Source organism: Mirounga angustirostris, unplaced genomic scaffold (assembly GCF_029215605.1).
Source record: "Mirounga angustirostris isolate CCGP_5_RB_7025 unplaced genomic scaffold, mMirAng1.0.hap1 SCAF_10, whole genome shotgun sequence".
NCBI lineage: Eukaryota > Metazoa > Chordata > Mammalia > Carnivora > Phocidae > Mirounga > Mirounga angustirostris.
In genome coordinates, this window is record NW_026991718.1 from 113,555,553 (window position 1) to 113,572,566 (window position 17,014).

Consider the following 17,014-nt stretch of genomic DNA (forward strand, 5'->3'; position numbering starts at 1 on the left):
GGTAACCAACCTCTCATTGTCTGTAGTTTACTGTATTCCTGGGATATCCCTAATTTCCAGTATTTTATACCATTTTCTCCATAAGCCATCAAATACTCTAAAAAGTATAACTTTGCAACATTCAAACTAACTCATGGACTATGGCATGAAATCATGTTTCACCTCATGAGTATTTCTGGGTTTTTTTGCACAGGAACTGATCACTGTTTTTAGTTTACCTATATTGATGAATCTTCTTCAATGGGGAGAAAATTCCTCTGATAGAAGTTGATTTAAGGTCACATGGGGAGAATAAAAAATTTCTCAGTTGTAAAGTTTCTTAAATGTAAAATTCGGAAGAAAGTCTTATTTCTCACATGAGTTTTATTTTTTATTTATTTTATTTATTTTTAATTTTTATTTTTTTCACATTTTAATTTAGCAGTATCCATTCATTCAGCACATTAACTACACTGACATTACCATTCTTAAGAAAAAGTACTGGCTGCTGGTGGTTGAGCTTATTTTACTAGGATTATCTTACTATAAATGGTCTAAATTAAGGAATTTGGGAAGTGGTTAATGACAACCAAATTTAATTTAGGATTGTCACACTTTATAACAGTTCTTTGACATTATTATTTATTAATTCCTTTTTTAATTCTTTGACATTATTATTGTAACTTCTTTAACACTGTTGTATTTGTGCTTGGGAATGAAAGGCATATTTAGCATCCTGTAGTTGGCCTTAATCTGGGCAATAAATGAAAATGCTGATGGGGCTTGCCTGATCTGCAGCTAGCATTGTTCTACCAAACTGCATGGAATGGATGTACAGAACCAGGTGTTTTACTTAAGCTGCAGCTGTACCATCTGTGGGAGCAGGTGGACAGATTCTGTGTCATCAGGAAAACACAGCTGGTGAGACTTAGGAGAAGAGCTAATTGATTGCTTTTCCTCAGCTATAGCTCTCCAGTCACATACACCTAAGCACAGGTTTTTGTTTTGTTTTGTTTTTGTTTTTTTAAACTTGCTTAGAGGTGTTGACTCTGGTCAGGATAACAACAAAGTGGATAATAAAAAGTGTACATTTTGGCGGTTTGTGTTTTTATTGGATTGGCACTGAGAAGATAATTTAGAGGTTTTTTTAAAAAAACTTTTTTATTTATTCATTTATTTTTTTTTAAAGATTTTATTTATTTATTTGACAGAGAGAGACACAGCGAGAGAGGGAACACAAGCAGGGGGAGTGGGAGAGGGAGAAGCAGGCGTCCCGCCCAGCAGGAGCCCAGTGTGGGGCTCGATCCCAGGACCCCAGGATCATGACCTGAGCTGAAGGCAGACGCTTAACGACTGAGTCACCCAGGCACCCCTTTATTTATTTTAAGTAATCTCTACACCAAATGTGGGGCTTGAATTCACGACCTCTCAAGTTCAAGAGTCACGTGCTCTTCCACCTGAGCCACTAGGTAGGTGCCCTGGGTTTTTAAAACTTAGTCTTTGGGGCGCCTGGGTGGCTCAGTTGGTTAAGCGACTGCCTTTGGCTTGGGTCATGATCCCTGAGTCCTGGGATCGAGTCCCACATCGGGCTCCCGGCTCAGTGGGGAGCCTGCTTCTCCCTCTGACCCTATCCTCTCTCATGCTGTTTCTCTCTCTCTGTCAAATAAATAAATAAATAAAATCTTAAAAAAAAGAAAATAAAACTTAGTCTTCATTTTTGACTCCAGTTACTTCAGGATATTTGCAGTTCGTTATATGAACCTCTCTGACAGAGTTCCTTGTAAGGATAAGTATAGTAATGTATATATAGTTTATGGCAGGCTCTTCTCTTTGAAGAGCTGAGAAGTAAGCAAAAGGGCCTTTCATTAGGCAAAAAAGAGCAAATAAAAGTTCATAGATCTCATATACTATAAAGGGAAGAATAAGAGGGAAATATAGACACTAGAGTCATAGATTCTTGGAAGTGAGGCTAGAAAGCAGCATGACCTTTATCTCTATTCACAGATAAGAAAACTAATATCTAGGAAAATACCTCTCAGTACTAGGGCTTGGTTCCTTGGAGAATTGGGTTAAAATTCAAACTAAGTTTAATTTTCAAATCCAGTGATGTTTAACAAAGAAATAGCAAAGTGAGTAAGCCACTTTATATAGGGGAGCAACTGGTTATGTACATAATTTCATCTCATCTGGGTCTACAAACTAAAATGAACTTGTGTTACATTGTTGTTTCAGAAATAGTTATCATACCTTTGGGCTGTGTGCAGGGAAAACTTAAGGTTTAACTTCATATTTATGTACTTCAGTTTAAGAGATCTGTGTGGCCAGCATTTGGGAGGGTTCAAAGAAGATCCCCAATTATGATTAAGAAAAAAGCCAGTTGAGGGGTGCCTGGGTGGTTCAGTCCGTTGAGTGTCCCAACTCTTGGTTTCGGCTCAGGTCATGATCTCAGGTTTGTAGGATTGAGCCCCACAGCCAGCTCCACGCTTAGCACAGAGTCTGCTTGAAATTCTTTCTCTCCCTCTGTCCCTCCCCTCCACTCATGCTCTCACTCTCTCTCCCTCTCTGAAATAAATAAGTAAATCTCGGGGCACCTGGGTGGCTCAATTGGTTAAACGACTGCCTTCTGCTCAGGTCATGATCCTGGAGTCTTGCATCGGGCTCCGTGCTTGGCGGGGAGTCTGCTTCTCCCTCTGACCCTCCCCCCTCCCATACCCTCTCTCTCATTCTCTCTCTCTTAAATAAAATCTTAAAAAAAATAATTAAATCTTAAAAAAGGAAAAAAAAAAAACAGTTGAAAGGTTCAGGAAGCCATGCCTGATGAACAGAAAGCATAGAGGAATGATGAGCCTTTAAGGTTCATTTGGCAGCAGTCCACTTGTATACTTTTTAGAACTAGACCAGAAGGGGTGGGGCAGGCAGCATCAAATTTATCTTAGCCATGAGGAAAGTAGATTCACATTGTATATTCTGGGAACTAGCAGCATCACCTAGGAGCTTGTTAAAAATGCAGACTCTCAGGGGTGGCTGGTGCTCAGTTGGTAGAGTGTGCAACTCTTGATCTTGGGGTTGTGAATTTGAGCCCCATGTTAGGTGTATATTATTAAAAATAAATAAACTTAAAAGAATTTGAGATGTATTGCGTTAAGCCATGGACTTTGTAATGAATTAAGATGACTAATCCTCATTTGCCAAGAGCACATTTTAAAAAAATGGGATGAAGTTTTACATTTTTTTTCAATATTTATACTCTCCTTGAGAAGAAGCAAGCAGTAGAGTGAGAGGATAAAGGGAAATTTTATCAGCCTGAGCAAAAGCAGAGTAACTAAATATGAAGCTGACGAGGTTCCAAGCAAGGAACGTGAAGTGGAAACCATTATGAAAACTATGGGTTATACCATATGTATAGCTTCCCTTTTCTGAGTGATGACCCCACGCCAGCTCATCTTCCTGGCCATGAATTCTAAAATAAATCCATTACATTGGTCTTTAGGAGATTTTGAACAACTGTGGATTATTAGGAATTTTATTTATTTATTTATTTATTTTTAAAAGATTTTATTTATTTATTTGACAGAGAGACACACAGCAAGAGAGGGAACACAAGCAGGGGGAGTGGGAGAGGGAGAAGCAGGCTCCCCGCTGAGCAGGGAGCCCAATGCGGGGCTCGATCCCAGGGCCCTGGGACCATGACCTGAGCCGAAGGCAGACGCTTAACAACTGAGCCACCCAGGTGCCCCGATTATTAGGAATTTTAAAGAAAATGGAGGAAAAATAAGTGCATGGTGGTTTTATTTCTCCCTCTTACGTGCAAGGTTAAAGTGAAGTTTTATAAAAATTGTAATACAGGGAAGCCAGAGAAAAACATCTGATTGTTTGACTTCATTCACAAATATGATTTATTCACAGAACTCAAATTTTATTGAGTGCCTCCTATGTGCCAGGTACAGTTTTAAGTTTAGAGACACTAGAGCAATGATCAAAAGGAACTCCTTGCTCCTGTTGGGTTCAGTCTAGTGAGGAGACAGCTGATTAACAAGCAAACAAATATATATGGTACATGGAGTTGATGATACTTGGAGAATCTTCTGGATTAAGAGCTAATTTATTTCACTAGTCTCCCCCCGCCCCCCTATTACCTGTCACATTTTGAAGCAGACTTCAGTTATAGGGCCACTAAAATATATATAGGTATTTTTACTTTTTGATTCAGAGAATTAGGTGTAACTCAGTGCCTGGCGCATAGTTGGCATTTAATAAAAATCGGAATGTTTCCTAAGAAACCTCAAGATCTTTTATTAAGAAAATCAAAACTATCCTGCCATGAGTCATACAGGCTGAATTCTTGGTTGGGTAGGATAGAAGGATATGAAACCTAGGTAGACCAGGTGACCTTTACATGACCTTTTAAAGTTCTTTTGTTCTCTTTATTGTGACTTTTGGATCTTTGAAAAGGTTGCTGGAATTCAGAATCTGAGAGTTTGAACAGAGAAGTGGTTCCCTTACTCTGTTGCTTATGTAACCAGCTAGATGGGTATGACTTTAGAATAACTAAGGGGTTTTCAGACTGTGGGTTCTTGAGTGGTAACATTTCTCTCCCTTTGTTGTTCTGGTGGTTTTCTTCTGGAAGTTGCTTAGATGGGCATGCTACAAACTTACAAATGTTCTTATAGTCAAATAAAAGAATTTTGTCACAAGTTAATTTTTTTCTTCATCAGTTACTTTTTAAAGATTTATTTTATTTATTTATTTATTTATTTATTTAAGATTTTATTTATTTGACAGAGAAAGACACAGTGAGAGAGGGAACACAAGCAGGGGGAGTGGGAGAGGGGGAAGCAGGCTTCCCGCCGAGCAGGGAGCCCGATGCGGGGCTTGATCCCAGGACCCTGGGATCATGACCTGAGCCGAAGGCAGACGCTTAACGAACTGAGCCACCCAGGCGCCCCAAGATTTATTTTTTTTAAAAAAAGATTTTATTTATTTATTTGACAGAGATAGACAGTGAGAGAGGGAACACAAGCAGGGGGAATGGGAGAGGGAGAAGCAGGCTTCCCGTGGAGCAGGGAGCCCGATGCGGGGCTCGATCCCAGGACCCTGAGATCATGACCTGAGCCGAAGGCAGACACTTAACAACTGCACCACCCAGGCGCCCCATTGTTTAAAGATTTATTTGAGAGAGGGAGAGCTGGAGCAGGAGGGGCAGAGGGAGAGAGAAACTCAAGCAGACTCTGTGCTGAGCGTGGATCCTGATAAGAGGCTTGATCCCACGACCCTGAGATAACAGGAGCTGAAGCCCAGACACCCGACTGTGCCACCCAGGTGTCCCTCAGTTCATTCTTTGAAAAACCAGAATCAGTCTTAATAGAGAACTTTGAGCTTAGAAGAGGAGGGTTAACTATATGCTTTCTCTGCTATAAATGAGCTGGTTAAGTTACACCCAGGTAAGAGTATGATAAAGTATATATTTTTGGAGGGTATTAATTTGAAAAAGTCCTGTCTGTGTATGACTACTGTGCGTGTCAGGAAATAATGTGTAAGATAGGCATTTTTTTGGTAAACAGCTTTATTGAGATATAATTCACATACCATGTTCTTATAAAGTGTACAGTTTAGCGGATTTTAGTATATATGTATGGTTGTGCAACCATCACCACTGTATATCAGAATATTTTCATCATCCCTGAAAGAAACCCCATACCATTAATAATCAGTCCATATCTTCCCCTTTCCCAGCCCCAGGTCTGCTTTCTGTCTCTGGATTTTTCTGTTCTCGACATTTCATATAAAGTGTTAGAAACATTGTTTGACTTGAATTATATTTAGACTCTCCTGAGTTAATTGTCATTATTTAAAATTGGGGGAAAAATACATATGTGGGCTTTTGTGACTAACTTCTTTCACTTGGCTTTTTTTTTTTTTTTTAAGATTTTATTTATTTATTTGACAGAGAGAGACACAGAAAGAGAGGGAACATAAGCAGGGGGAGTGGGGGAGGGAGAAGCAGACTTCCTGTGCAGCAGGGAACCCGATGTGAGGCTCAATCCCAGGACCCTGGGACCACGACCCAAGCCAAAGGCAGACGCTCAACGACTAAACTACCCAGGCACCCCCACTGGCATGTTTTGAGGTTTATCCATGTTGTAGCATGACTCAGTACTTCATTCCTGTTTATGGCTAAATAATAATCATTGTATGATACACAATTGATTATCATTATAATCAGAATCCATTTATAGATTCTGGGGTGCCTCAGTGGTTAAGCTCCTGCCTTCGGCTCAGGTCATCATCCCAGGACCCTGGAATCGAGCCCCGAATTGGGCTCCCTGCTCAGCGGGGAGCCTGCTTTTCCCTCTGCCACTGCTGCTCCCCCTGCTTGTACTCTCTCTCTCTGTCAAATAAGTAAGTTAAAAAAAAAAGAAGACTCAATTTATAGATTCTGTATTTGCAGATTTGCCTACTTGCTAAAATTTATCTGTAATCCCCAAGTCAACATATAGTGGTCATTTGTGGATGTGATCAGAGGAGTGAAAATTTTGAGTCCCCTAACACATTCCCAGCTGAAGCTGAACAGGGTGACACTCTGCCTTTTGCTTCAGCTCTCATATTGTAAACGAGTCTTTTTTATGGTTACTTAGTCCCATATTTTTCACATTTTTGGTCTTTTTGTTGGTGATTTTACTGTTTAAAATGCCCCAGAGTGGGGAGGGGTATGTGCTATGGTGAGCGCTGTGAATTGTGTAAGACTGATGAATCACAGACCTGTACCCCTGAAACAAATAAAAGAAAAAAAATGTCTCAAAGTGTGGCGCCTAGGTCATTCACTCCTTTAAGCTGCCAACTCTTGATTTTGGCTCAGGTCATGATCTCAGGGTCCTGGGCCCTGCATCAGGCTCCTCACTCAGCGTGGAGTCTGCTTGAGGATTCTCTTTCCCTCTGCCCCTCCCCCCATGCTCTCTCTTTCTCTCTCTGTGTAAAAATAAATAAATAGGGATGCCTGGGTGGCTCAGTCGTTAAGCGTCTGCCTTCGGCTCAGGTCATGATCCCAGGGTCCTGGGATTGAGCCCCGCATCAGGCTCCCTGCTCCGTGGGAAGCCTGCTTCTCCCTCTCCCACTCCCCCTGCTTGTGTTCCCTCTCTCACTATGTCTGTCTCTGTCAAAGAAATAAAATCTTAAAAAAAAAAAAAATCTTTAAAATAAAATGCCCCCAAGTATAGAGCTAAGTGCTGTCTAGTGTTCCTGGGCGGGGTGGTGGGGGGGGGCGGTGGGAGGTGGGGAGAGGATGGGGAAAGGGAAAAAGAATCTTTTTTTTTAACATTTTATTTATCTCTGAAATCAATAATACGTTATATGTTAGTTACTGAACTTAAATATTAAAAAAATAAAAATTAAAGATTTTATTTACTTGAGAGAGCATGCATGTATGTGCGTGCAAGTGGGGGGAGGGGCAGAGGGAGAGAAACTCAAGCTGACTCTGTGCTGTGTGAGGAGCCCAATGTGGGGCTCTATCTCATGACCTGGGGATCAAGACCTGAGCCGAAATCAGAGAGTCCAATGCTTAACCGACTGAGCTACTTGGGCACCCTACCAGAAGCTTTTGTTTCTCTTTTTTTAATTAAGATTTTATTTATTTATTTGACAGAGAGAGACACCGTGAAGAGAGGGAACACAAGCAGGGGGAGTGGGGGAGGGAGAAGCAGGCTTCTGCTGAGCAGGGAGCCCGATGTGGGGCTGGATCCCAGGGCCCTGGGACCATGACCTGAGTTGAAGGCAGACGCTAATCGACTGAGCCACCCAGGCGCCCCTTGTTTTTCTTTTTCTTTAAAAAGATTTTATTTATGGGACGCCTGGGTGGCTCAGTCGGTTAAGCGTCTGCCTTCGGCTCAGGTCATGATCGAGTCCCGCATCGGGCTCCCTGCTCCGCGGGGAGCCTGCTTCTCCCTCTGCCTCTGTCTCTCTCTCTGTCTCTCATGAATAAATAAATAAAATCTTAAAAAAAAAGATTTTATTTATTAGAGAGAGAGAGAACACACACTGGGGGGAGGGGCAGAGGGAAAGAGAGAGAGAGAGAGAAGCAGACTCCCCACTGAGCAGGAAGTATGATGCAGGGCTTGAACCCAGGATGCAGAGATTATGACCTGAGCCAAAGGCAGACCTTAACCAACTGAGCCACCCAGGTACCCCCTTACCAGAAAGCTTTTTTTTTTTTTTTTTAAAGATTTTATTTATTTGACAGAGAGAGATACAGCGAGAGAGGGAACACAAGCAGTGGGAGTGGGAGAGGGAGAAGCAGGCTTCCTGCGGAGCAGGGAGCCCGGTGCGGGGCTCGATCCCAGGACCCCGGGATCATGACCTGAGCCGAAGGCAGACGCCTAACGACTGAGCCACCCAGGCGCCCCCCCAGAAAGCTTTTTAATGAAACCAGAACTCTGTTTGATGAATAAATTTATTTTATGGCAGAACTAAAAATGAGTTTTTTCCTTAAAGTATTTAAGTAATCTCTATACCCAGTGTGGGGCTCAAACTCATGACCCAGAGATCAAGAGTCACATGTTCCTCTGACTGAGCCAGCCAGGCACCCCTAAAAAAGTTTTAAATTGTCAAAGTCCCAATTCAGAATTATAAATTAGCTTCTTTTTTCTTTAAGTTTTTTTATTTAAGTAATTTCTGCACCCAACGTGGGGCTCAAAGTCACAACCCCAAGATGGAGTCACATGTTCCTCTGATTGAGCCAGGCAGGTGCCCCATAAATTAGCTTCTTATAGGATACTGATATATTATTGTGGGTACTCCTGCCTTTTTTCAGTAAGGCCAAATAAAAATTCCAAATTGATTTTAATAAAGGAAGTATGTGTGTAAGACCTATTTCCTTGGGGGGAGGACTGTTCTCTGAATACCACTTTGAGAGGAGTATATCCCAATCTGCTGCTTTGTGGTCAGAAGGCCTTGAAAGTTCTAGTTCTGCATTTTACTCATCTGGCTTGCTGGGTAAGAGTTTGGCCACAAAGTCACATAGTCAGGTGAGTGCAGGTGTGCATTTGAATGATCGTCTAAGCAGATTTCCACACCTGTCATTATCTGAGTGTGTTATCATTGCAGTGTTTCCTAATTTTACAGATAAGTTGGCAGTACACTGCTTTTGTTCAAGTCCTCAGCTACATTACAAGATTTTTTTGTGTTAGCTCTCTGTTATATATTTGGTAAAGTTTGCTAAATCCAGGAGCCTTACTAAAAATTATTCTCCTCAACCTCCTGGGTACAATTACTATACAGCATTTATTTATTTATTTATTTATTTTTTTTTTCCCCCTAAAGATTCCATTCATTTACCTGACAGAGAAAGACACAGCGAGAGAGGGAACACAAACGGGGAGTGGGAGAGGGAGAAGCAGACTCCCCGCTGAGCAGGGAGCCCGATGCGGGACTCGATCCCGGGACTTCAGGATCATGACCTGAGCCGAAGGCATTCGCTTAATCAACTGAGCCACCCAGGTGCCTTACACCATTTAATTTGTATATATTTTATAATAAGTATTTATTTTCTGGTTATTTATTTTTTAAAGGTTTTTATTTATTTAAGTAATCTCTACACCCATTGTGGGGCTCAAACTCATGACTCCGAGATCAAGAGTTACGTGCTCTACCTACTGAGCCAGTCCCAGAATATATTCATTTTTCATGAAAAGGCAGAGAGGAGTTTGGCGTAAGACAAGTTTTCCAGTTCTTAAGAAACTTGATAGCTTGTGAGAGGTGTATGGACTGTGCATTCAAGTAACTGTGAGATAAATTAAGGTGAGGACATATGAATGGAGTAAAGGAGATGATCAGTAAAGGTTGTATGTGGAAAATGTCATCTGAACCAGGCCTTGAAGGATAACTTTAAAATTGATGTAAAGAAGAGCAGATCATGACTGGAATCCTGACTTTTTTGTTCGGCTTGATTTGTTTGGTTGGCTACCTTTCTATCCTTGAATCAGAGGCTGAGGCCTGTATCAACCTTTGACTCAAGTGTAAGTTATACTTCTCCCCCCAGTTCTTGGATGTGGAATCAAGGATATGAGTTATAAGTGGACTCTTAAGCTACTCTACACCTTTTTACCAGAGTGTATATATGATTATGTTTGACCTTTAATATGTCAATCTTTGGGGGGCAAGAATTAAGCCTATCTGCCGAAGAACCGACTTAATTGTTCCACCCAATTCCATGACCTGGGCTCATGGTGCCACCAGTTGGCTGGTGTGAGGAGGTGTTGTAACCTTTTCTTTTCCCCACTGGGAGTTTGTACTGCCTACGGCTAAGTTTTTTTCTTTTCTTTTCTTTTTTTTTTGCTAAGTTATTTTCATGTAATGACATTTCTTGTTCTTTTTAATAACCTTCTATTCCTCTTTCAACCCTAGTGTAACTACTGTAGGGGATCTTCCCATTTCTTTCCCCTTTACTTTGTTCTTTCTGTGAGTAGTGGGAAAAAAAGGGGGGGTGCATAAGATTATTCCTAGTATCTTTGTATGAAGAAAGATACTTTTAACAAGTTTATTTATTTATTTTTTTTAATGAAAAGAGTCAGATGTTACTTAGGCCACTGTGTAGGTATAGAGGAGAATGTTAGCAAAGACTCAGAGGTGGAGAGGTGGGAAAGCACAAGATAGTTTACAAAATGGCAAATGCTCTCATTTAGGCCAGAGTGTATCTCACATACTGTTACTCTATATCCCCCTCATCTTGTGTCTGGGGTTTTTGATAGTGCATTTTTGTTTTATTATTGCCCCACTAGAAAAAATCCTGATCTGCTGCGATTCCGCATTTGAAACTGCTTCCTTTTGGATTCCATATCCTTAGCTCTTCCTAATAATTTCTGTGGTTACTCTTGATCTGATCTGTTCCTGTGCTAAATGAAAGCTCACAATCACAAAACTGTGTAGGCATAAATGAGAGGCATATGGGAGTGGTGTAAAAGGAAATCTAGGAGTCTTCATATGCCTGGGTGGGCGAGCTAAACTAATAGCTCCCAGCAGTTCTTCTGAATCAGACATTGTGGAGCCAAGAGTCTAGCATTTGGAATTCCACTGCTTGTGCAAAGGGTCTGTCTTTTATCCTCCAAACCACCATTTGTTAAATGGCTAATGACCCAGTGGACCTGTTGACAACAAAAGGGGGAGGCTGGCAAAGATCAAGTTTAAAGGAAAAAGGAAAGAAAAGTTCAAAGGTAGGAAAGTGAGAACAAAAAGAGTTTGATCATATCTTCATCTACCTTTTATTATTTTTTAACAATTTCTGTGGAGAATTTTGAATATCCACAAAGTAGACAGAATGTTATGAACCCCTGGGTACCCATCCTCTTATACCCAGTAAGCTAAAGTTTCCACACTTAATCAAGGGAAACCAGAACTCTGGTGAGCCTTGGGTTTGCTCTTGGTCTCTTTAGGTCTCGTCACCTTTGGTTTTAGGCCATCAAACTCTTCTTCTTTTTTTTTTTTTTTGATTTTATTTATTAGAGCACGCAGGAGTGGAGTTTGGGGGGCGGGGGCGGGGAGAGGAGCAAAGGGAGAGGGAAAGCAAACTCCCTGCTGAGCGGGGCTCTATCCCAGGACCCTGAGATCATGACCTGAGCTGAAGGCAGATGCTTAACCTACTGAGCCACCCACATGCCCCCAAACTCTGTTTTAGCACCTAATACATACAGAACACTGTGTTTAGGGTTTGTGATGAATAGGACATCTATTAACCTCTAATAGCTTAAGGAACCTAAGTGCTGTTGTTCAAGGGGCAGAAAAGTGTAATTCTGTCAGGGGAGCACAGTGAGGGAGGGGATTTAGGAAGCCTTTACTGAGAAGGTGGCATTTGTAGGGCAAGGGGGTGGGGCCTGGATCCCTGATTCAGACAGCAGTATAAGTGGTCTATTAGCTCTTTTCACTGGGCTGTTTATTTAGAACATGACATTTTTGTCACATTTAATGACACAAGAATACTTCAGATAAACTTTTTCTCCTTCCTTTAAGCAATTTAGAAATATAAGTTAGTTTCAGTATTTTCTGCTAAACGATGTGTCTCCTTGAAATGCTTATTATCAAGATGAATTATACAAGGTGTGTAAGACTCTTTAGAGAAATACCATTTCAAAGCAAGCTGAGCCAAGTTTGATTGTCTGGACAGGACCCACGAGAGAATATGGGCTTTGTCTTGATCTCTTGTTTCAGTTGTATTTATCAGTGAAATAAGCCAGGAGAGCAATCTGACTTTTGCATTTTAAAAAGCTGACTGGCCAAGGGGAATGCACCGTAAATAGTGTGTTATAGATTAACGAGGTATTGAGCTAACCTGGCACCTTTCTCTGACTTGTGCTCTGTCCTCTGCTCTTTCTCAAGGAATGATTCCTCTTTGTGTTTCAGAGCTGTTTCTCACTGCCTACAGATGATGGTTGGCTTGTTTAACTATCTTACATCCAGCGGTTTCACACTACATGGACTCCTCAGGGATCTCTCCACTCCCTCCTGGACAAACAGTGCTTCTTCCTGACTCTTCTTAACCATTATCACTTTTTCCCCTTCTCTATTCCTTGTTTTGTTCTTTCACTTTTTAAGAAATTGAAATATAATGGAAAACCAGTATACTTTATATGTTTAAAATGCACAGTTTGATAAGTTTTGACATGGATGCACCTGTGAACCATTACCACAATCAAGGTAGTGAACTGTCAGTCACTCCCAAGTTTCCTCATGCCCCTTTGTAATCCCTCCCTCTTACAATGCTACCCTGTACCGTCTCTAAATGCTGATCTCCTTTTATTTTTTCATTATTTATTTATTTGACACACACAGGGAGAGAGAGAGAGCACAAGCAGGGGGAGCAGCAGGCAGAGGGAGAGGGAGAAGCAGGTTCCCTGCTGAGAAAGGAGCCCAAGGCGGGGCTTGATCCCAGGACCCTGGGATCATAACCCAAGCTGAAGGCAGATTCTTTCTTTAAGATTTATTTATTTATTTATTTTATTTAATATATAATGTATTATTTGTTTCAGGGGTACAGGTCTGTGATTCATCAGTCTTACACAATTCACAGCGCTCACCATAGCACATACCCTCCCCAATGTCCATCACCTAGCCACCCCATCCCTCCCACCCCCCTGCTCCGTTCCAGCAACCCTAATTTTGTTGCCTGAGATAAGAGACTCTTACGGTTTGTCTCCCTCTCTGGTTTCATCTTGTTTCATTTTTCCCTCCCTTCCCCTATGATCCTCTGCCTTGTTTCTCAAATTCCTCATATCAGTGATATGATAATTGTCTTTCTCTGATTGATTTATTTCTCTTAGCATAACACCCTCTTGTTCCATCCATGTTGTTGGAAATGGCAAGATTTCATTTTCTGATGGCTGCATAATATTCCATTGTATATAATGTATATACTATATATACTATATATTGTATATATATACCACATTTTCTTTATCCATTCATCTGATGATGGACATCTAGGCTCTTTCCATAGTTTGGCTGTTGTGGACATTGCCGCTGTAAACATTGGGGTGCAGCCCCTTCGTTGGATCACTACATTTGTATCTTTTGGTTGAATACCCAGTAGTGCAATTGCTGGGTCATAGGGTAGTTCTATTTTCAACTTTTTGAGGAACCTCCATACAGAACCAGCTTGCATTCCCACCAACAGTGTAGGAGGGTTCCCGGTCCTCCACATCCTCGCCAACATTTGTCATTTCCTGACTTACTAATTTTAGCCATTCTGACTGGTGTGCGGTGGTATCTCGTGGTTTTGATTTGTATTTTCCTGATGCCGAGTGATGTTGAGCACTTTTTCATGTGTCTTTTGGCCATTTGGATGATGTCTTCTTTGCAGAAATGTCTGTTTATGTCTTCTGCCCATTTCCTTTTTTTTTTAATATTTATTTGTCAGAGAGAGAGAGTACAAGCAGGGGGAGTGGCAGGCAGGGGGAGAAGCAGGCTCCCCGCTGAGCAAGGAACCTGGGATCATGACCTGAGCTGAAGGCAGTTGCTTAACCCGCTAAGCCACCCAGGTGTCCCGTCTTTTGCCCATTTCTTGATTGGATTATTTGTTCCTTGGGTGTTGAGTTTGATAAGTTCTTTTTTTTTTTTTTTTTTTTAAAGATTTTATTTATTTATTCATTAGAGACAGAGGGAGAAGCAGGCTCCCAAGGAGCAGGGAGCCCGATGCGGGACTCGATCCCAGGACCCTGAGATCATGACCTGAGCCCAAGGCAGACTCTTAACCATCTGAGCCACCCAGGCGCCCTGATAAGTTCTTTATAGATGTTGGAGACTAGCCCCTGAAGGCAGATTCTTAGACAACTGAGCCACCCAGGTGCCCCAACACTAATCTCCTTTTAGTTGCTATAGGTTACTTTGCATTTTCTAGAATTTTATATATACATATTTTATATTTTGTACAAATGAAGTCATACTGACTGTATTTCCTCCTTCACTGTCTTCCTTTCTTCTTTCTGGGTTCTTTCAGCATAACTATTTTAAGATGTATGTATTAGTTGTTCATTTTGTCTTATTGTTGTATTTCCATTGTTTGGATATATTACATTTGTTTAGTTTTTATTCACCTGTTGATAGATGCTTAAATTGTTTCCAGTAAATACATAGGAGTGGCATGGCTGGATCATTTGATAGATGCAGAATTACTTCAGAAATTGCCAAACTATTTCCCCAAAATATTTTCAAGTGCTTATTTTGATCTCAGTTTTCAAAAGCATTGAATCCTTGGGGTAGAATTGGCATCTTAACAATATTGAATCTTCCCATCTTTGAACTTAAGATGTCTCTCCATTTGCTTAGGTCTTCACTACTTTTTCCTAGCAAAGTTTTGGAGTACAGGTCTTATACATCTTTGTCAAATTTCTCTCTTAATTTTTTTTTTTTTTTAAGATTTTATTTATTTGTCAGAGAGAGAGAACAGAAGCAGGGGGAGTGGCAGGCAGAGGGAGTGGCAGGCAGAGGGAGAAGCAGGCTCCCCGCCGAGCAAAGAGCCTGGGATCATGACCTGGGCTGAAGGCAGACGTTTAATCGACTGAGCCACCCAGGTGTCCCTCTCTTAATTTTTGATATCACTGTAGTTTTTGTTTTTAATTTCAACTTTTGTTTGCTCATTGCTAATATGCAGGAATGAAGTTTTTTTTTTAAAGGTTTTTTTTTTTTAATGTTTTATTTATTCATGAGGGTCAGAGAGAGAGAGAGAGGCAGAGGCAGATGGAGAAGCAGGCTCCCCGCCTAGCAGGGAGCCCAATGCTGCACTCGATCCCAGGACCCTGGGATCATGACCCGAGCCGAAGGCCGATGCTCAACCATCTGAGCCACCCAGGTGCCCCTACAGGTTTTTTTTTTTTTAATACAGTTGTTTTTTGTATATTGATCTTATATCCTGCAACTTGGCTAAATTCACTGAAATAGCTTTTTTGTAGCTCCCATTGGATTATCTACACTATAAGTAAGGACAGTTTTACTTCCTTCTAATTTTCACTTTTTTTTTTTTTTAGATTTTATTTATTTAGTTTAGAGACAGCGAGAGAGGGAACACAAGGAGGGGGAGTGGGAAAGGGAGAAGCAGGTTTCCTGCTGAGCAGGGACCCCAATGCAGGGCTCAATCCTAGGACTCTGGGATCATGACCTGAGCCAAAGACAGATGCTTAATGACTGAGCCACCCAGGTGCCCCGATTCTGTCGTTTTCCATGCTTTCTTGTTATCTTCTTTGTCCTAGGCATTATCATATATCATATCTTTTTTGTTGTTTGCTTTTAATCAATTAATGGCAAAGTCTTTCTAATACCAGACATTCTTCTCTCATATCTCTCTAACTAGCAGCTGTGGAAAGTTGCCTTCAGAAAACACTGCTTGCATTCTGTTCAAGGCCATATCATAGTTCCCAGGTGTCATGAAGTCCTAACATATTTATCCCTCTGCACTGGGATCTTTCCCTTCCTGCCGATAATTGACATCTGTGTTCACCACTCCCACTTAATTCCGGTCTTCTCCCCATCCAAAAAACATAAGGTGGGGGATGAGCATCAGAGTTGAGATTGAGAGATTGGGTTTGAATTCCTGTTTTGCCACTTAATATTCATGTAATCTTGGGGGCACCTGGGTGGCTTAGTCGTTAAGCGCCTGCCTTCGGCTCAGGTCATGATCCCAGGGTCCTGGGATCGAGCCCCCGCATCGGGCTCCCTGCTCAGCGGGAAGCCTGCTTCTCCCTCTCCCCCTGCTTGTGTTCCCTCTCACTGTGTCTTTCTCTGTCAAATAAATAAAATCTTAAAAAAGAAATATTCTTGTAATCTTGGGCAAAGTCTTTAACTTCTGGTTACTCAGTGCTCATCTGTAGGATGAGAATAACAGGAGAGAAATTCCTCACAATATGTTGTGAGGGTTAAAAGAAAACATAGTAATCCTAGCCATGTGCCTGGAATACAGTGAGAGTAGTCAGTAAATATTTAGCCTGGCACTATGCAAACACTGAGTGAATGAGTGAATGCTTGCTTATCTTATTTCTATACTGTCATTTAAGCTGTTACTCCCTCTCGATGTACACTCTGCTTTTCAGGTCTTCTTTTCTTTTCTTTTCTTTTTTTTTAAGATTTATTTATTTGTCAGAGAGAGAAAGCACAAGCAGGTAGAGCACCAGGCAGATGGAGAAGCAGGCTCCCTGCTGAGCACGGAGCCCGATGTGGGACTTGATCCCAGGACCCTGAGATCATGACTTGAGCTGAAGGCAGACACTTTTAGCCGACTGAGCCACCCAGGTGTCTTCTTAATCCTTACTAACATTTCAGGATCAGTGGAGTCTACTTCAGTTTCTCATTTCCCTGCATTCTTTTCTTCTTCTTCTGCATTCTTTACATCCCTGTTGAGGTGATATCTTACTAAACTTAAGGATTGGGACTTCTTGAACATCTTTGTATTCATCAAAAAGCCTAACGCAGATATGTCATAGGTAACTATTAATATAATTAGTTGATTCTACAGTTAATTTACAAGCAGTGCAACAGAATACTTTGTAAAGTTTGTTGGATTTTT

At 41.3% G+C, this 17,014-nt stretch overlaps 1 protein-coding gene across 8 annotated transcripts in view; it reads left to right on the top strand.

Moving 5' to 3' along the window:
* Window positions 1-17,014, top strand: part of CBFA2T2 (CBFA2/RUNX1 partner transcriptional co-repressor 2) — a 151,514-nt gene that overhangs the window by 22,456 nt on the left and 112,044 nt on the right. For 5 of the 8 annotated variants that reach the window (XM_064573019.1, XM_064573018.1, XM_064573017.1 and 2 more), the window contains one exon: window positions 9,292-9,468. The exons of the other annotated variants lie outside the window; for them this stretch is intronic. In XM_064573019.1, the coding sequence (XP_064429089.1) occupies window positions 9,393-9,468 (76 nt within the window). In that variant the 5' untranslated portion in view covers window positions 9,292-9,392. The remainder of the gene's footprint in view (window positions 1-9,291; window positions 9,469-17,014) is intronic. 8 annotated transcript variants of the gene reach the window in all.